At 38.9% G+C, this 20,748-nt stretch overlaps 3 protein-coding genes across 3 annotated transcripts; 2 read left to right on the top strand and 1 right to left on the bottom strand.

Moving 5' to 3' along the window:
- The first annotated feature begins 180 nt into the window (after positions 1-180).
- si:ch211-140b10.6 (protein POLR1D-like) lies at positions 181-2,234 on the top strand. Its single transcript, XM_058376677.1, has 3 exons — positions 181-340; positions 1,150-1,224; positions 1,332-2,234. The coding sequence occupies exons 1-3, from the start codon at positions 309-311 to the stop codon at positions 1,699-1,701; spliced, it is 477 nt and encodes a 158-aa protein (XP_058232660.1). The 5' UTR covers positions 181-308; the 3' UTR covers positions 1,702-2,234.
- A 3,064-nt stretch (positions 2,235-5,298) lies between these two features.
- Positions 5,299-12,244, top strand: pdx1 (pancreatic and duodenal homeobox 1). The gene is made up of 2 exons (XM_058376675.1): positions 5,299-9,982; positions 11,709-12,244. The coding sequence occupies exons 1-2, from the start codon at positions 9,595-9,597 to the stop codon at positions 12,062-12,064; spliced, it is 744 nt and encodes a 247-aa protein (XP_058232658.1). The 5' UTR covers positions 5,299-9,594; the 3' UTR covers positions 12,065-12,244.
- A 1,470-nt stretch (positions 12,245-13,714) lies between these two features.
- On the bottom strand, positions 13,715-15,822 carry urad (ureidoimidazoline (2-oxo-4-hydroxy-4-carboxy-5-) decarboxylase). The gene is made up of 2 exons (XM_058376676.1): positions 15,585-15,822; positions 13,715-15,072 (listed from the first exon to the last, which is right to left on the bottom strand). Exons 1-2 carry the CDS (start codon positions 15,757-15,759, stop codon positions 14,723-14,725), a joined length of 525 nt encoding a protein of 174 aa, XP_058232659.1. The 5' UTR covers positions 15,760-15,822; the 3' UTR covers positions 13,715-14,722.
- Between the last annotated feature and the right edge of the window lie 4,926 nt (positions 15,823-20,748).

The raw sequence follows: 20,748 nt of genomic DNA, 5'->3' as shown, positions 1-20,748 counted from the left end.
GTCAAACTCCCAGAAGTACACTCAACATTGCCTGATTAAAATACGACGGTTGTTTAGGTTTCTTCAATATTTTTTTTTTTATTCTTTCAGAACACAACGTGTGTAATACATCAGTGAAATACGTGTTCAGGTGACGGTTTTTGTTTGACGGATTACAAAATAATTCGTTTTAATAATTGAAGCAGGAAACACGTTTGACATTAGCAAATGGGTCCTAATCGGGTCCTCGGTTCACAAAACCAAAACAGTTTGCAAATGTGAAATGAATCGCTAATAAAAGCCGAGTGTATTTACATGTCTTTTGCGTAATGGCTGGGAATAATGATGATGAACTGGAAAGGTAGGTGACCTCTATTCGTTAAAAAGAAAGAAAGAAAGAAAGAAAGAAAGAAAGAAAGAAAATAAAACGAGTTTGGAATATTTGCAGTGCTTTGCTAAGGCTAACTTCAGGTTAGTTAGCCAACTAGCTTGTACCTTTCCTAGCTAGCTCAGTTCATTGTTGTTGTTGTTGTTGTTGTTGTTGTTGTTGTAGTAGTATTAGCACTATGCCGATTGCCAACACTAAGTGTTTTTGCTTTTATTTATCAGAAGCTTTCTTGCATATATCACTGCAGGAGTTTATTGCTATGACGTTTTGGTCCGTTCATTTAACTAAGGGTCTTTAATATGCACTAATGTGCACGCGCAGGTGGATTTACTGGAATAATCGTAGAATAATCCTTACAATAATCTGTAATTTGATGACACCCCATAGTTAGAATTTCACCCAATAGTTAATTAATCTATCACTATGACTTCATAAAATTGTAATAAATAAACACTATTTGTGTATTATGTATGACACATGGATATTTTGTAGCCTGTCAAAGATTTATTCATCTATCCGTCCACCTTCCCATGTCTGTATCCAATCTTTTGTGAAAGGAAAACTTATACGAGCTCTACTAAGACAGATCAGTTGAAGCCTGTTATTTTATAACAAAGACACTGCTTCATAGGCCCCATTACAATACTTTTTTTTAAATATATTTGTGAGAAAAATCTAATAAAATCTAGCAGAAGTTGGTGGCCTGTGAATTCCCAACACACAATGCATTGTTGTTCCTGCTGGTTCAGAAACTGACGGATTGTTCAATTTCTCCCATACAGACGTGCAGTGGAGGAGCTGCTCAAAGAGGCCAATAGAGGCCGGGCGCGTGCAGAGACCATGGGTCCAGCCGGGTGGTAAGTCCACACGGCTCATTAATTTCCTGAATGAATTTCTGAATGAATTAGGCTTTCTCTGCAGTTGTCTTAATGAAGATGTCTGATTAAAATGAATTTACTTCTAGGATGAAGTGTCCTCTAGGAAGCACCAATAAACGCTTTCTGCTGAACACTCTGCGTCCGTGTGCTGCTGAGCACCGATCTGGGAGTCGGTCAGCTATGACGAGAGGAGCTGAAGACAGCAGAGAAGACGGCAGAGATCGACGGTCACGTCACCAACATCACCACAATGAGGACAGAGAACACAGCAAACACACGAGAGAGTGTCCTCGTTCACATTCGCAATCTTCAAGACCTCATGATTCATCTATGAGTCAGTTATCATCCACAGGCCACGTCCCCCGTCACAGCAGCCAATCAAATAGAACTCGATCCCGATCACCCATCAGAGAACGCCCTGCAACCAAAAGATCCCCTAACAGGACTCAAAAATGATGCACTACCTCTTTGTACTGAATGAAATGTTCTCTCTAAGGGCTGATTTATACTTCTGCTAAGATGCAAGAGAAACAGGAGAGGGTGTAAGAAAAAAAGGCAATTTGAGGCAAAGCCGAAGTGCATGCCTCTAAAATTTTAACATGGCTCTAACTTTATTATTGCACTGAACAAATCCACTGTGAGAAATGACCGAATTTCCACCAGACTGATTAGATTCTGAATGGGATTACTATAGCCTCATTCAAGTCTCAGATCATTTGACATAGCAAAGCCTGTAACGATGATCAGTGAGCTAATAATCAGTGCTACAGACACCTGAAGAGAGCACAACATTTCTTTTATTTCTCTTTTGGCAGATTTTTTTTTACTTTGGGTTTCTCCCAAGAAAACTTTTAGGAGCAAATCTTTCAGATACAAACAATTCAATAGCACTGATATTTTTTATGCGCACATGTAAGATACTAAACATGTTCAAACAACCAAAAAATAGTTGAGTTTGTCATCCTCAGAGTCCTCCATAAAAACTCACAGAGAGCTAAAGACGACAAAATGATCAGAACTAATAAAAGAACAGAAAACGTGCCACGTTTATCATTCTGTAATGCAGCTCGGCCGTTGCGCTTCAACTCTCCTTTTACAGGTTGTCGTTACTTTTGTCCTAAATGAACGCTTCATGGGGAAGCAAGTCAGTAAAGTGAGCGAGATTTAGACTGAATAAAAATCCTTTGCAGTTGCAGCTCTGAGGTACAGACTGCACATCAGTGTGGGGGAAATGAAGGTGCAACTGAACAAACCAAGATTTTGAAATGAACTCAAATATATAAACAAATAAAGCTCCTGTTATTTTGTTGTTTTTTGGTATTTTCCGGGTGGTGCCACTGCCCCCTAGTGCACACGTTCACACCGTGAGGGAGCAGGGCAGATGTGAACACCTGCACACTGACAGCTGCATGTGTTTCCAGATTTACACATGCAGAAGTACAAATCAAGCCCAAGTCATCATCGGTCTGGATTGCTGTGTGATCTTTTTTTTATTATTATTTTATCTCTCAGCCTGTATCTTGAACTTGTCTTTTTTGTTTTTAATGTCATATAAAGTACTGCAGAGTTCAGCAATATGAAAAGATGTCATGATAAATATACTACACACATTTTTCTCTGAACAGCACGACCTTCATTCATACTGTTAAACACTGACCATGTCCACCGTTACCTAGCAATGATGCTGATATAGAATTTGATTTGAACTTTTTCTCGTAAAGGTTGTAGAGGTTTCATGCAAATCCATGGAAAGAGAACACAAATAAAAAATGGGAATATAGAATTTACCCCAAATCGGCATAGCAAAATATTTCGATAAAATATAATAAAATCTCTACATTCTAAAAATGTTCTGAAGGGCTACAGAAGAACCGGTGAGAAGAATTCAAGACATTTTATTGACCACGTACATAATCATACACAGTATGACATGCAGTGGAATTTTTTTCAGGCTTTCTGTGTCCTAAAAATAGAATCAAATAAAAAAAAAAAAAAAAACCCATTAACTGTATCAGTAAGAAAGGAGAAAAATGTTTAGAAAATATAGTTTACAAGAAAGAGGCGCCATCTTGGATTTTATGTTAAATTGGATTTCTTGAGTATGAACCTTTTTAAAGAGTGTGTTAAGTTCTATGTGGATTTTTGCTTCTGCTCCATCACACCTGATATTAACATTAACAGTAACTCATTACTAATTATTATCATAATGTCTTTAGGACAGAACTGGAGACCAGAATGGTGTGAGTTTGAATCCCAGCACTGCCAAAGTAACAGCTTTGCTAACAGGATTGCTTCACTCGTCCGCTTTCTTCGATCTGAGCGTCTGGAATTCGAATGACCGCAACACAGTCGCACTCACCACTCGTTTCATTTCAAATCACAAATTAATCATTAAAGGCTCTTAAGAAAATGAAATGTTTTAAAGGAGCCACTTTTGTCAACAAACAGACGACCACGCCGAGTCTCCTCCAGTTCGCTCGTTTTTTATTTGCTTTTCTCTTTACAAATTTTGCACCCTCTGTCAAACGACGTGATTTATGACGTGGTTATGTTTCTTCCATGGACGACATTGAATTCAATCGAAATGTCATTATCATTCCTTTTGCGTTACTCTCGGTTCAACACTGTTTGCGCAGGCTTTCGTTTGTCGCCACTGGGTAAGCATGTTTTATCGCCTGGCTCTGACATGGATTAGGTATGTATGTGTTCACTCGCCAGCCTCCCACTCTTCTTATTGTCTTGAAAAGCAGCTAACAAAAGGTTTCCACCATTTAAAGAAAACAAAAAGAATTCCATTATTCCAAGTAACAAAGATGGTCAAGTAGTGTACGAAGATTTTACAAGTGAAAATAGTTTACCTTCATTTTTCAATGTGATATAAATATTCTCAAAAAAAACCTTTATGCTCAATATTGCCTTTCAAACCACCTTCAACCACTTTGCATACTTTCTGAGCTTCTTATTATTAATATTAATGTTAATATTTACAGATTTGTTCCAAAATCAGAGATGTGAACTTTTGCATCAGACGTATGTGTTCACAGATCAGGCATAACATTATGACCACCTGCCTAATATTGTGTTGGCCCCCCTTTTGCTGCCAAAACAGCCCTGACCCGTCCTGCACTGTGTATTCTGACACCTTTCTATCAGAACCAGCATTAACTTCTTCAGCAATCTGAGCAACAGTAGCTCGTCTGTTGGATCGGATCACACGGGCCAGCCTTCACTGAACACGTACATCAGTGAGCCTTTGCCGCCCATGACCCTGTCGCCGGTCCACCACTGTTCCTTCCTTGGACCACTTTTGATAGATACTGACCACTGCAGACCGGGAACACTCTACAAGAGCTGCAGTTTTGGAGATGCTCTGATCCAGTGGTCTAGCCATCACAATCTGCCCCAATTCCTCACTCAATTCCTTACGCTTGTCCATTTTTCCTGCTTCTAACACATCAACTTTGAGGACAAAATGTTCCTAATATATCCCACCCACTAACAGGTGCCATGATGAGGAAATCATCAGTCTTATTCACTTCACCTCTCACTGCTCATAATGTTATGCCTTATCAGTGTATACAACAGGACGGACTGCTTTAATAATTTGTTGCGAGACAAATGTGTGATCATCAGTTTTTCATTGAGGATTTCATGAAAAATGTGGAATGTATACCTGTGATTTTCTAGATTTATATAACACTGATATAACATGATTTAAATGGCTAATTATATCTATATTTTTAAAATCCCTATTCAGCAAGGGAGACCAGAAGAATAACACACAATATAGTCTAGAGTTTATTATTGGCCCAGAAAATGAAACAACCGACCTAAACAAAAAGGCATTTTATTTATTATATCTCAGAAATAGACTCTAATCAATTGCTTGGTTAATAATTCAGCACATAAGAACCTTCAATCAGTGCCTTTTCTCTTCGAAAACACCTAAATTTGACTAAAACCTGATAATAATAATAATAATAATAATAATAATAATAATAATAATAATAATAATAATAATAATAATAATAATAATATAACTGCAATGATATTTTATTTTGAAAATCATGACTGAGAAAAATCAAAGCTAAGATTAAAATGAACTTGCCTCCAATGCCATCTGATAATCTGAGCTAACGTTACAGAGAAAACATGATCATGTCATTTGTAATAGCGAGAATTAGCACCAGTCTTACTGTGACAGTCCAAAGTGAACTAACATCATGCTTCTGATTATGTTACAGGAAACTCAACTCCAGCCATATCTTCCCCTCAAATAACGTTAGCTAGCATACTTTGTTCGCTAGTAAGCTAACACAAAGCCCTAAAAATGTTTTAAAAAAGGTCATTATGTACAAAAATGTACATTTCTAAAGGAAATAAAAGGTTCTACCTACTTATATATATATATATTGTAGGTGATTTCTGGTAGTTTCCCCCATTTTGTGGTTGTCACTTTTTTGTGGAAAATTCTAGAAAATGAATCTTTTGTGCAACATATCTGTTCCTTTCCAAAGTCAAATATCACATCTCAACAGAGTCATAAACAGCTATACAGTCTCTGGGGCGGTAAAAGGGGTACTAAACTGTAAGTCTCTGGGGTGGTAGTCTTATTCTGTTGTATGTGTACAAAATGTTTCAACTGGATTTAAAAACTGATTTAAGGTACATCATTTATTTTTAAAGTTTAGCTGTAAACACGGTTATACATACTGTATAAGTACAGGAGAACTGCTACAGAGAAGTAAGTATACTGATTTCTTTTTGGATAAAAATACAGGATAATGCTTCAGTCAGGGATCAAGATAAGTACATTTTTGTTATTTCATTTTTATTAAATTGTTGCTTAGGGAGAAACGAACTCATCTTGCGACTCGCACGTGCCACATGACCTGATGTCCCGTAACCCACCCTATTGTAAACGGTTTCACGACCTATCCTTTTCTTTTTCTGTAAAAGCTTTTTAATCGCCACCTGAGCTCACCTAGCAGTGCTTTTTAAAAATTTGTATTTTCATTGCTGGCTGGGCAACGCTCCACTCCATATCACTTAAGACCATTAAGGCTCTTATAACGTCCGTAGATGTGCCATCAAACCTCGCCGTCTCTCTCACGCTTCATAAACCTCATTGTGCTCTCGCAGCATTGCCGTAATCACCACGGATAACTATTTCCTTCCCTTTCAAACGAAAGTCATATATAAACACCATTAAGCTGTACTGCATACGGCTGGTGTGAGAGGAATGGGTTTGCTCGTACTTTTATGGTGCAACATCGAGAGCCCAGTTTTAGATACGAGAAAGTGCCATTATAGCGTCTGAAGAGGTGGAGACAAACACAGCATTGTATCACAGATGTTCTGAGTAGTGGACAGCCACAGACGGGCTAAAAAGCAAACCTTTACTGTCTTTTTGTTCTCTATCTTTCTCTTTTAGTTGTTAAGAGTCATAATAGAAATGTACTGTATCTTACAGAGCAGGAAGTCCATTATGCTTCATCATAGATGTTTATTTAATTCAATTTTCCATAATATAGAGTGATGTCCAAAAATCTGAAACCATCTGAGACCTTCTAAAGCGAATGAAAAAACTGTAGGTCCCTGTTAAGTGTTTCGCCTAATCTCTTCTGTTGACGCGTGTATTCAGAGAGCACACCGATGGATTTGATGTCACACGGATCATCAGGTTTTATGTCATTAAAGCCAAAAAGGGGACGAGCAACTGCTAAGAAATTCATGGAAATATTCCTGAGTCTTCTCAAGTTATTGCTGATAATGCAACTTCTGATTAAAATGTTTTGTGTTCAATTTAAAAGGGAATACGAGACAGGAGCATTTTCACTAGTGCCCTCAGACCCTGCTGTATATAAATATAAACCACATAAAAGAAGAAAAGAAAAAAACAATTCAGCCATCACTTTATTTCAGCCTCATGGTAAAGTAAATTAAGTGTTTAGTGGCTAAGTGGGAAATATCTTTTGCGGATTTGTATGTATCGATAATCTTTAAAAATAATTCTAAAAAGAAGCTCTGAATTGCCTGTAAAGCGGTACACTAAAATATGATTAATGGTACATCACATGCACTTTCCTAGGTTAAAAAGACAAGTCTTTTATTTTTTTAACTAAAGGCTAGCATAGCTAACAGAACAGAAACAGAAACAGCCTTTATTTGTCACATATACATTACAGCACAGTGAAATTCTTTCTTCGCATATCCCATCCTTGGAGGTTGGGGTCAGAGCGCAGGGTCAGCCATGATACGGCACCCCTGGAGCAGAGAGGGTTAAGGGCCTTGTAAGACAAAGTAGTTAGTATTGTGCAAACTAGATGCTAAAATCATCATTGCCTCCAGACAGTTTGTTTTTCTAAATAATGCCATTTATACATAAATAGATTAGTTCGAATAGAACTAGAATAATAGAAATAGAATATATTTAACATAATAAAAATAGAATTTGGATGAAATGAAAATTGTGTTGCGCAGAATATTGTGCTGGTCCCCCTTTTGCTGCCAAAACAGCCCTGACCCGTCCTGCACTGTGTATTCTGACCCCTCTCTATCAGAACCAGCATTAACTTGTTCAGTAATTTGAGCAACAGTAGCTCGTCTGTTGGACCGGATCACACAGGCCAGCCTTCACTCCCCACGTGCATCAGTGAGCCTTGACCGCCCATGACGCTGTCTCCGGTTCGCCACTGTTCCTTTCTTGGACCACTTTTGATAGATACTGACCACTGCAGACCAGGAACACCCCACAAGAGCTGCAGTTTTGGAGATGCTCTGATCCCGTGGTCTAGCCATCACAATTTGTCCCTTCGTCAAACTCGCGCAAATCCTTACACTTGTCCATTTTTCCTGCTTCTAACATCAACTTTGAGGACAAAATGTTCACTTGCTGCCTAATAAATCCCACCCACTAACAGGTGCCATGATGAGGAGATCATCAGTCTCATTCACTTCACCTGTCACTGGTCATAATGTTTTGGCTGTATGTGCACACTATGTTTTAGATGGCTTACAGTTTTCAGAGACTAAATGCATATTTTTAAAAAAATATCTTTATTTAAGTTCTATTACAGTGTATGTAAAGTACTATAACATGGAGTTGTTCATCTTTTTTTTTTTTAGTTATTGTACATGTTTTATTTTGTTACAATGTGAACTGAACTGAGTTCTAATCCTGGAGCACACTGAACACGTTTTGGTGTTTCCCCCGTTTCCAACTCATTAACAAGCCTGGACCAGATTAAACTGGGTGACTCACGACAGGAAAAAACACCAAACTGTGCAGACCAGTGGTTCTCCAGGGCCTTGGCTATTTCAGGGCATTTTCTCTCTCTGTGCTGGTGATATGTGGTTGCTCAGCGTCCATCCCAATGTACATTTCGCTGCTAATTGAGAACTTTGTCACACTCCATGATAATTGGTTTACTTCGAACATCTTGGTTTTATTTAACCACGAGGGCTTTAGTTTAATGGACCGACAGCAGGCGTACCTAATGGTAGGTAAACTCAGAGGGACGTGGGGCAACAGGTAGAGAGGAAAATGTGTTCTGGTGATTGTTGCTGGTGTCCATAACAGTCCGTACACGAGAGTTAAAGTTAAATGGGCCGTTTGATGTGACATTTTGTAAATCTCAGGCGTTGCCGTGAGCGTATGAAGCAGGTCTCGTGACTCATGGCTTACTTTTTCTGTTTTCTAACCTTGGTTTGATTTTCTCAAAACAACAACCACAAAAAAAATGAAAAATTAAATGGTGAACAGCTTAACATGAAACTTCCCAGTGTGGTTTGTTGTTCATCTCTTTGCATATGTGTCACTTCAGCTTCTTGCCTTCGTCCATCGTGTCTTGATAAAGAAATTTAGACTGCATGATAACAGTCCTTTTTTGCAATAAGAGATCTAGCTCATCCAAGACCGCCTCCAATTTTGGTGAAACGTGTACTAGTTGTAGTATTTAAGCTGCTCAAGACATTAGCGTCTCGTCAGCACATAAAGCAGATGCAAGAGTCTTTCTCTGTCTCTCACTTTGTGTCTCTTCAATCGTCCTAGACAACTGCAGGTGTAGCCTTGATAAGTCATGGGCAAACAGAGATGTTTGTTAAAGCCATTGATCTGAACACGGCCGGTCCTGTTCAATTATTGGCGAGCCCCGAAGGAGACACGAATGAAAAGTTGTTGTCGGCTCTTTGTGTAAACAGTGACACCAATGGCTAAGGTGAAGCAGGGTCACATGGTGCCGGTGACACACCTACTGGAGGCCCTAAAGCGGCGCCAGTGGCGCAGGTACAGCACAGGAGTCTAATGCACAGGGACAGGACGCTGTTCCCGCACTGTGTATTACAGGCATGAATCGGGAAGAACATTTCTACTCAGCTAGTCAACTGTACAAGGACTCCTGTGCCTATCAGAGGCCACACAATGAGGAGTATAGCCCAAGCCCGCCGCCGTGCCTTTACATGACCAGGCAGAACCAATCTGTTTACGCTTCTCCAGCCTTAGGCACCCAGGACCAACACAGCCATCTTCCCGATATCACGACTTATGTGTCCGGACGAGAAGACCTGGCAGTGCCTCACCTGCACCACACGCAAGTCCAACAGCTGCCTCTCCAACCTTTCCCGGGTTACGGGGACTCTCTGGACCTGTGCTCAGAACGAAATAGGTGCCATCTTCCTTTCCCTTGGATGAAATCGACAAAATCTCACACGCATGCTTGGAAAGGACAATGGACAGGTAATGGGTGTACTTTGCCCAACGATCTGTACCCAAACATTTGTATTTATGGTTTTTGTGTTACAGTCTTAAACCTAACCTTGAGACTTAAATCTATAAGAATCTGTATAAATCTCTAAGAATTGCTTGAATCAGTTAAATCTGGTCTTTAAGCCTTTACCTTGTTAAAAATTTTTAGATGAGCTTCGGGATTAATCGGCTTGGATTTCCATAAACATGTGGCTTGATTTGTTATAGCTTTTGTGAAACGCTCAGAATGATTCTCTGATTTCGTATTAATTTACTCACACATGACTAAAAAGCGTAAATGTTGGATTGTTCAGCGGCTGAACGAATGGTGCGGCCTGCTCTTTGTATTCATTATACTCTTTTATACTTTGTATTCATTATACTCACTGGCCCTTTCTTTATCATTTTATTAGTACAGAATATTTTCGTTCACTTTTTTTCCCCGGTTCTTTGTATGATTCTCATCCCTCAAATTTCTAGCCTTGGTGGTCTTGCTAATATCATTTTATACAGTTGTTTAAAGTAGAGGGTAAATGACAAAGCTTAAACTTGGAAAAATATATATATATATATTTATATATATATATATATATATATATATATATATTTATATATATATATATATATATATATATATATATATATATATATATATATATATAATATATATATATTCATAACATATTTTTTAAAAGTTATTTGATTTTTCCAATGTAATTTTATATATATATATATAAATGACCTTTAAACTAAAAACCAATCTTCGATCCAAATACCAAATATATTGATAAGGACATTTTCTCCACCTATCACCTCTTCATATCCATTAGGACAGAGAGCTTCTCCTGTACTCACTACTATTAGATCATTATTATGTCAATATTATCCTAAAGAAACTGCATCATACAATTACATTAAAACTAAAATCAATGTTTACAAAGATTTTAGAGTTTTAAGAGGATTGAAATCACACCTTGTTTCAGATCGTCACTTACCTACTGTACTGCGTATCAGAAAAGCAAGAATTTAACAGCATGTAACTGGACAGTGTATTAGCCGATAATGCAACAGTTTCATCCAAAACCTGGATTCTCCATGTGACACTTAGACAACGCCGAGAAGTGTAGTCGAAAGGTCCATTCAATCATTTTACATTTATGTTTAATAATGTAAGAGTAGTCTGGACTCTTATTGTAGCCATTATAAATATTTGATAGATATTACAGCTTAATAGCTATTGGATTATTGTAGCATAAATAAATATGAAAGTATTCATTGTGTCTAAAATCATTCACAAAAAGTGGGCCAAAAAATCCTAATCTATGTTTAAGAATATTAATTTGTCCAGGTAGACTGGATTAAACCTAAATTACAAATATAAGACACTCATATATTCTCAAGTGATAGATGTTTTACTCAGTCATGTGCCTGTAGTGTATCTTTACACAAGGTTTACTCTGTAAATGAATTCTGGTGCAGTTATGTGTCCTATATTCACTTTTCCAGGTAAAAGACACATATTAAAGATAGGAAAGATCTGAGACCAGGAAAGCCAGAGTGTAGAGTGTAAGTGTGTTAGCTTTAAAAATTAAATGCAACGTTTTTGTTTTGTCTTGTGGTTTTTTTTTGTAGCTTAAGTGCAAAACATTAGACACTTGTCTTATCGTGGCTATTCGATCACATGTAAGACTAAATCTATTGGAAATTCTCCCGGCAGGTGCGTACGCGGCGGAGCCCGAGGAGAGCAAGCGCACGCGCACGGCCTACACGCGCGCGCAGCTGCTCGAGCTGGAGAAGGAGTTCCTCTTCAACAAGTACATCTCGCGGCCGCGGCGGGTCGAGCTCGCGCTCACGCTCAGCCTCACCGAGCGCCACATCAAGATCTGGTTCCAGAACCGGCGCATGAAGTGGAAGAAGGAGGAGGACAAGCGGAGGGCGCGCGGCACGGACCCCGAGCAAGACTCCTCCGTCACTTCCGGCGACCTTAGGGACGACGCGTGTGGCACGCACGCGACACCTCCTTCACCTCTGCAGTCACACACCGCGCCTCCGGTTCCGCGAGACCCCGCCTGAGCCCTGGAGCGGTGCTGGCATTCAGGACCTTGTTCAGAAATACTAAAAACTCTTGGACTCTAGTTTGTAAATAAAAGCTATAGGTGACGTCACCACCAGTGCTTTGTCCAAAATGAGTGCAGAGGAGGGTGAACACTGCTAAAGTGGGACACGGTTGACAATAGCACCTTGGTATTTTCTTAAGGTATATATATATATATATATATATATATATATATATATATATGTGTGTATATATATATATACACACACACACACATATATATATATATATATATATATATATATATATATATATATATATATATATACACCTTAAGATCTCGCTGTTCTTAAACACAAAAATGAAGAAATACCAAAACACGTACTTTTTACTGCCTCTTTTATCACCATGTAATGTTTCAGATGAGGCTGTAACTCAAATAAAAGAAAGGACAGAAGCTAATGTTCTAATTAACATCTTTCATTGTATTTTAGTTGGCTTGTAATGTAATGTACCTAAAACATAAAAATCTTTTTTTATACAACCCGGGTGTGTTTAATACTTTTCGTGCAACTGGAAATTTACACTGGAGAAACTCTTTACTTCCTAAGCATCGACTCAGCAGGTGAAGATATAGAGGATCAAGCTTAAGTGTCCCACTTGACCAATATTCACCCCGCATTAAAAATGACTGCACTTGTGATGACCAAAGCAAACACGTCATCACACGTTAGCTTAGATTCTTTGGCGTACAATGAACTGTGCAGATTGCCCTCCCTGCTGAAAGGTCAAGACCAGCTACCAGTTGCCAGAACACAAGCCGACCGGTTCGTACTGGGAGACCATGTTTTCCATCTGGTGAGTTATTTTCCAACTTCACTAAAACTGATCACTATACGCCTGAGATTTTCTGATTCTATTACTGTTGTGTTCATTTAATCTGGTAACTGTGGTCAACCAGTTTCAGCACCTGGGCCTGTGTTTTGGAAGCTGGACCTTTCAGTGCAATAATAAAGAGGTTTAATGCCACGAGTATTGTAGATTTAATTTTTGTTTTGGAATGTTATATGAACTTTTTAGTTATCTTGATAGTACTTTTATATATATATATATATATATATATATATATATATATATATATATATATATATATATATATATCTATACAACAAATCCCCAGCTACAAGGAAAATTACAATTGTTTAACATGAACTAGAGCTTTAAAAAAATATATGAATAAAATAAAAAATAAAAGAGTCAAAATATTTCCTCTATAAGATTTAATAAGATTAAGTTTAGGTTCAGGCAAAGCATTTTCTGCCTTAAATATTATTTCAAATGAAGTTCCTCACATTTTTTTTATCTGTATGATGATATTATGGCTCACTTTTTATTATTTATTTTTTTCTTGCTCACCTTCCCCACTTTCACAATTCAATACAAATTGCGTAATGCAAAATATTATACCTTTGCAACCGTGATATCATGCTGACCCAGTCAACATCCTATAAATCAGTCCAAAGTAATGAGTAAGAAATTATAGAAGATAATAAGGTAAGAAATTATTTCTAACTACATCTGTGTTAGGCCACCTGCAGTCTGCTTTTTCGCCACTAGAGGGCAGCAGGAGCATTTATATATATATATATATATATATATATATATATATATATATTTTTTTTTTTTCCTGTTAGGCAACCTGCGGTCTGCTTGTTCGCCACTAGAGGGAAGCAGGAGCATTTATATTTTTCTGTGGATCATTATTTTTTTCCCCATTTCAGATCTCTGAATTTCAACACAGAATATTATAAAGATTACAACAAAGTTCTGAATTAATTTTTCTTACTCATTTAAACACAGTGAGGACCAAATCTTATTTATTCTAGTGAGACTGTCTTAGTTCACCATATATTTTATATTAGGTTATGTTATATTGTTTTGTTTTTTCATGCTATGTCATGTCATATTATGTTATTATTTCGTATATTTGCACCAGGCAGCTGTACATTACACGAGTAAAATGCACCTGATGCCTTCACGTGAATAAACAAAAACGAATAAACAGGGTTTTTTGTTTGTTTGTTTGTTTTTTTGCGGAGATTTAAATCTTAGATGCCATTAGGGATATACCTCATTTTCAGACCCAATTATTATTATTATTATTATAGTTGTTGTTGTTGTTGTTATTATTATTTAAAATAGTATATCAAGTGTAGGTTGTCATTCCCACTGTATGAAATTCATTAAAAAGTCTGTTGCACTGTACGCCACATATCTGTTTGAAATATAGGCATTTTGTATATTGTTATAACTGAGTATTAAAAAAAAAACATCCAAACAAATTGACATTAGCTGTATAAACCTTCTCCTATAAAAGTCATATTCGGAGTGATGTCTGTAAACAATCCTATCATGTTATAATGCTCTCATAGGACAATATACACGTTGTCCGGATTATTTATGAAAATGCAGAACTTTAAAGGTTTCATTTATATATATATTTGTTCTTTATGAATTGTGAACAGCACTGCCCATGAAACCACGCTACATTATTGCTTCTAAAGTTAATGTTATACACTGATCACTGAACCAATAAAACAAAAGTAAACGATACAGGATATGTCGTTATCTTTCCAGTGCGTTTTCAACACAATGACCAAACAAACCTGGACACCTCAGAGCTTGTTCGTGGAGTCGGAGAGCACGAGGTTGCGCAGGCGCAGCGAGCAAATCTTTTTCACCTCGCCGATGGCGCGCGCTCTCTCCGCCGCACGGTCGTTGCCGAGGCACTGAAGCAGCTCGCGCATTATGTCCCGTTTGGTGTTCAGTCGCGCGCATATGACAAACGGGAAGCCAAAGCGCTCCTTGTACTCAGAATTGAGGCTGCGCAAGCGCGAGACCTCCGCAGGCTGCAGGTCAGTGAAGCCGGCCGCGCGCTGCTCGTCCTGCGAGTCCCGGGTTAACGCGCCGCTCTGCAGCTCCCTGCCCGCCAGGTCCGGGTGGCACCGGAGAATTCCCTCTTTACCTGCGTGCACAAGCTCACTTCGTCATGTGGCCTGATAACCATAAGCCAGAGAGCAGGAAAATAGTACCGAGTACACTACTTTACTTGAGTACAATCCTACTTAACTACACCCGCCCCAAAATACAATTTTACTTCTTATGTTTTTATTTCGACATTCAAACTGTTCGTTAAAAAGCTCTTCTTCTCCAATCCAGTAAATATCTGCACCCTAATCATAAACAAAGATAGCATTTAGGTTCTTCAATGTAAAAAATTGTATTATTTCACCATTAGCATTTAAAAACTTGATCCTGGATGAGTTTCCAGTCCACACACACACACACACACACACACACAAAATTAACGTAGCCAGTTCACCCACTTCAATGTTTTTGGGAGGAAACCAGAGAACCCAGAGGAACCCCAAACGTAAGTATAATTTCTCAGTATTTTTTTTCACCTCCTGCAATTAACCCATCATTATTCTGCCTTCCTTCAAATCAATGATTTTGAGCTTCATTCAGGTACTGTACCTGATTCAGGTAGACTGTTGATGAAGTCAGATATGTGAGCCTCAATGTCTGCTAGGCTCGTGAACGGACGATGGATCCATACCGCAGCTGGGATGATGGGACATTTCTCAACCACGTTCCCGAATATTTCCAAAAAGTCCTCGTATGAGAGTGCGTTTACCGCGTTAATATCCATTGTGTCTCATGCGAACTCCAGTGTGAAAACTAGAGGGGAAACTGAGGCAGGGTTAATGGCCTTGGAAGCATAGCTGAGACTTTAAACCCCGTTTTGTTTGTTTGGGAACAAGTTAAACAATGCTTCCAGTGAGACATTTTATACATATGTCCTTATTAGCTGTGCACCAGATTATTTAATCTAATAGAGTAAATGCTGATATTATTGAGATTAAGAAGTGAAAAAGTCTTCTTGATCAAGTTTGTTTCCAGTTTTACAATCTTTGTTATTCAATTTTTCTTATTCTAAAATTGTGCTGCTGTATTATGTTAATACTTCCAGTAGGATGATTGTTTCCTAATTTCACTCTTAGGGACCTCATGCACTACAAATTTAGGTTGTGTCCTAAATGCTTGCATTTGATAGAAGATGTACAAAAATGAATTGTAAGTAAGAAATACGAGGGCCATCACCACTTATTAAAACATAATCAAAAGGTATGCGTGTTTCATTGGCGTAAATCAAAATGACATGGAAAAGCTCAATAAATTTCCTACCTTGTTATTCTAAGAAAAACAGGGAGGCTGGAAGTTGTCCAGGTTAGCTTCTACAACTTTTATTTTTTATGCCAACACAGGGTTTTTGGAAGTCCCAAAAGCATGAAACACAGAAAACTGGCTTTGATCCTGGAGCTGCTTCTGAAATGAAAGTACAGTAGAGCATTGGAGCTTCATAATGACAGGCATCAAATACCATTTCACCATTGGCCACCAAAAACAAATGTCTGCCCCAGAGATGTATTACGCTAATGTCTGTGAGCTGTTATGCTAACTGCTGAAGTGCACTACTTGAAAATTGGAAATTCCTGAATTCCTAGGGGTTAGGGTTAACCCTAACCTCGAGCATAGAATCCAGTGAAAACATGCAATGACTGTTGACTGAACAGAACTCCTTACAGCATTTTGTCTTTATTTACAATAGGCATTTAATGGACTGCAGCAAAAGACTAGTGACCAACTCAAAATTTCCATTCTCCTGAAAATGGAACCCATTAGTGTGTGCCTTTTTCTTTTCACCTGCAACCTGGGCTATAGCTAGCAATGTGTGTGTGTGTGTGTGTAAATAACACCACTCCTCCTCTAAGTGTGGTCTTCCACGGTGCACCAAACAAGCGAAGTTGCTCATTTTGACCTAATATATACTACCAGTCAAAAGTTTGGACACACCTTTATATGCGGCTGTAAGTGTTGAGGTGGTAACTAAGCTGGTGCTCAACTGATATTCTGAAACAAAAACATCCATCTGCTGGATCTGGTTCTGATCTTACCCGAACTTTCAACTATTAACACTGCAGATGCTTTTGTCTGTATATGCAGCGGTAGTGACAAAGGCGGCCCTCAGCTGATCCTCTGAACGGAAACTCTTCAAGTTAAATACTCTTGTCTGGACATGGACACAACCTTGAACATGATGAAGCCTTTTCAACAGCCACAAGAACCTGTGAACCTGCATATTGAAAATCCTAACGTGGACAATACTGGGCACAATTACATCCACTGACATAAAGAAAGTGGTCTGAAACGGTTGCTGAAATGCATGGAAGTGATGTATACTATTGGGAGGATTGTCCTGGTCCTCTAGGACATCATCAGTGCAATACACACCTTCTTAGGCTAAAAATGAGAATCAGAGGGAGGAGAGGAGGAGATCACAGAGATCACGGACTAATGCAGCCATCTTTCGGTTTTTCAACTTTCTATGGATCCCTCGACACAGCCATCCAAGCCGAGCCCGACGGTCTACCAAACTTTGTGACGACGAGATCTGGGACTAATGAAATCATCCTCAGGCTCTTTGACTTACGATGAATTCCACCCCCCTGGGCAGAGCCTGGCACACGATGAGGCGGCCTCCCAAACTTTGGGATGAGTACATCACAGAGATCTTGAACTAATGCAACCATCTTTCAGTTCTTCAATTTACTATTCTATATTGAACATTTTTGTGTAATTTTGTGATCCAAATGAATGACTATTTATATGAAGCCACATGCTATGCCCTGTCTCTTGTATCCATGGTGGGAGTTTCACAGGCAGCTTTGCCATTTTTCTCATGCACAATATCATAAGCATGTCATTCAGTGCTTTACATCCTATGGGACTCAATCCCTCACACACTGTAGTACAGAGGTTTAAAATGGTTAATGAAAATGATCTACTGATATTTTATTGGGCCTTCTGTGATCTGTGAGACATGCCTCTCCTGTGGAACCTCTTAGTTCTTAGATAAGAGCTGTCATTAGATTCTGATCCAATATCTTCCAGCATATTGGCATCTCCAATAGTCCCAGCAGGTCCAAAGATTCCTGAACGCCCAGCTTTGAGCTAGTGATGTAAAGCTTTCACGTGGCGCAACAGCATTCAGGACTTTCAGGGTGGTGTAATATTATGTAACTAGAGAACTGCAGATTTCTGATAAGTTGGAGAGGTTGAAGAGTGTTTCCTAGCAGATTTGGTGAAGCAGAACATAGTGAGAAAGGAAGGCAGGTCAGAAATTTCAACAAGCCTGTGTATGTCCCTGTGAAACTGCTAGATAGGGCAAGAAGCTCTAATCGAGTGCAGCGCCTGAAGAGAAGAGTCTGAGCCACAACAGCTAGCAGATATGACAACAATAAGATATGGGTATGACAATATGAGTAAGCAAAACAACTGAATGTAGAAAATTAAAACTCACATGCAGCATACAAATATCATGCATGAGCAAGTAATATGCGAATGTCTCAAAGAGCATCAGTATGTACATAGCTAGGGAGTAGTAGAAAAGGCCCTATGTAACTTAAAAGTCAGGTAGCTCGGTCCATTTGATCAGAAATAGATCAGATGGTATATTTACGATGTGAAAATAGTAAATGGCAGTGTTAAGGCCTCATAATAGGATAAATGATAATTGTGTGAAGTATTTAATTGAGAAATGTAAAGGTTATACTGACAGAAGGGGACAGGAGAGAGGGAAAGAAAGCTACACCATTAATGTCCAAAAATAAGGTCACGGTTTCGACCAGGTTTGGGGGGGGCGGGGACGGGACTGTCAGCTAATCACAATAATCCTCGCAATATAAAAATGAATAAACAGAGCATCACTTGAACAAATATAGTAAACGACAGTGTCTAAAGGTCAGTGGTTGGAATTCAAAGGGTCATTAGTTAAAGTAAAAAGATAGACACGTAAAAGATGGGGGGGTGTTTTTATAGGGAATGTTAATTCTCAGAAAAAGTGTGCTAACGAGTCAAAACAATCTTGAGAAAAATATGTGATAGTAGGGGCAGGATGCCAGGATAAATAGAAGGGATTGTTTCCAGGTTGTCGCACTTGACCACACCGGGCCTGACGCTTTGTGTTTGAGTGCCATTTTGGTGTTTCTTGTTAAGAATCGTCTTACTACAATAAAGCCGAGTTTGCTCCTTCTCATCCAAACCTGAAGAAGTTACTTTATTTTATTTTATTGACTCTGGACCACACTGTAGTGTGTCCATTCCGAGAGGGACTCTGAGTTCTGACATTTATTGGTGCCGAAACCTGGAACCTCGACAAGCCAGCAAAGGCCCAACAACCCGAACTGGGACCGTATGCCTCCTGGGCTACGGAGGCCGGGCCACAACAGAAAGCAAGGTAAACAGACACCTGTTTAATCAAAGTCTGTTTCATAGTTGTGTCTGTGGTCTGGGAGGTTAGGGGCGGCCTCAGGGAGGGCTTGGGTAGCTGGCTTCGAGGTGACAATTTAAAAAGGGTGGTGAGAGAAGGAGTGGATAAGAATAAGCAAATAATTTAACTCCCACCTCTAGTTTGGTGGAGCCTGTGTGTGAGTGTGTAAGTGTGTGAAAGGAAGTCTCATGGATGACCAGATGTGATGAGATACTCTGTGAATAGGTCTGAATGGGCGAGTGGTTTTAGGATTCAGAAAATTCCTGTGGATACTGCTGGTGAGTGGGCTGGAGAACCCTGCTAGCCGGGACTGCATGGGCAGGTGGAAAAGATGCACGGTTGTCCTTAGATACCGCTGTTCGGTGTGGAACAGGTCTGCTTGATAGGGATGAAGAGGGCCCTCTGGCTGATGGGTTGGTCAGTCTAAGGAGTAGGAGCTCCTCTCCTTGTGTGGTCAAAAGTGATGGTCAAACAAAGTAAAATGATTGTACTTATTGGAGTGATTTTGGAGGTTCGTATTTTGCTGAGAGAGTCAGTAATAAGAGGATTGTTGTTAGTTGTTGTGGTGGTTTATGTAGTGAGCAAGTGATAAATAAGATAAGTATACAATCAAGATAAGTATACATGTTTATGTGTATTGGATGGAAGTGCTATTTGAGATATTCTTGAGTACATATACATTGTGTAGAGAATTAGGAAAAAGAGAATAGGAAAAGTCAATTGGGCAGTTGCAGGGGAAAAAATCAAGAATATATATGTATTTTACACTTCATATTTTTAATATTATACTTTCAAATAAAGAAAATTTAGCATGCTGGGCCCAGGGTTATGTGCTCGGGTAAGGGAAAAAAAACAAAACAATGTGTGTGGTTTATTATGACCTGCTGTTGGGGCTATGTGTGTGTGTAAGCCATTCTTGATACCCAATGCCAGAAACTCGAAAAACATAGTTTCCCTACACATAGTTATTAATTATTATGATGGGCATGTGCGAGAGTGAGTTTTGCTAGACTCGTACATCACCTGGACCATCACTTAAGTGTGACCCGGCAGAGGTGGACGGGATCAGTATCACGCTGACCAGAGTGAGTGATTGATGAGCTCCATAAATAAGGAGACAAAGTGTGAGTGACATATAAGCTCCAAATAAGGTGAGGCACACAGTATGAGTGATCAATGAGAACAAAGTATGAATGATGAGCTCCAAAGTTAATTTGAAGACAGTTTGATTACATAATTAATACTCTATTAATAGTCTAGCAGAAACTCTCCTCATAAAAAACAAAAAAAAACAAAGAGAGGGCATCA

The sequence above is a fragment of the Hemibagrus wyckioides genome, linkage group LG23 (genome assembly GCF_019097595.1).
Source record: "Hemibagrus wyckioides isolate EC202008001 linkage group LG23, SWU_Hwy_1.0, whole genome shotgun sequence".
In the NCBI taxonomy this organism is placed as follows: Eukaryota; Metazoa; Chordata; class Actinopteri; order Siluriformes; family Bagridae; genus Hemibagrus; species Hemibagrus wyckioides.
The sequence above is the reverse complement of the archived record's forward strand: the minus strand, read 5'-3'. Positions and strand labels throughout refer to the sequence as shown.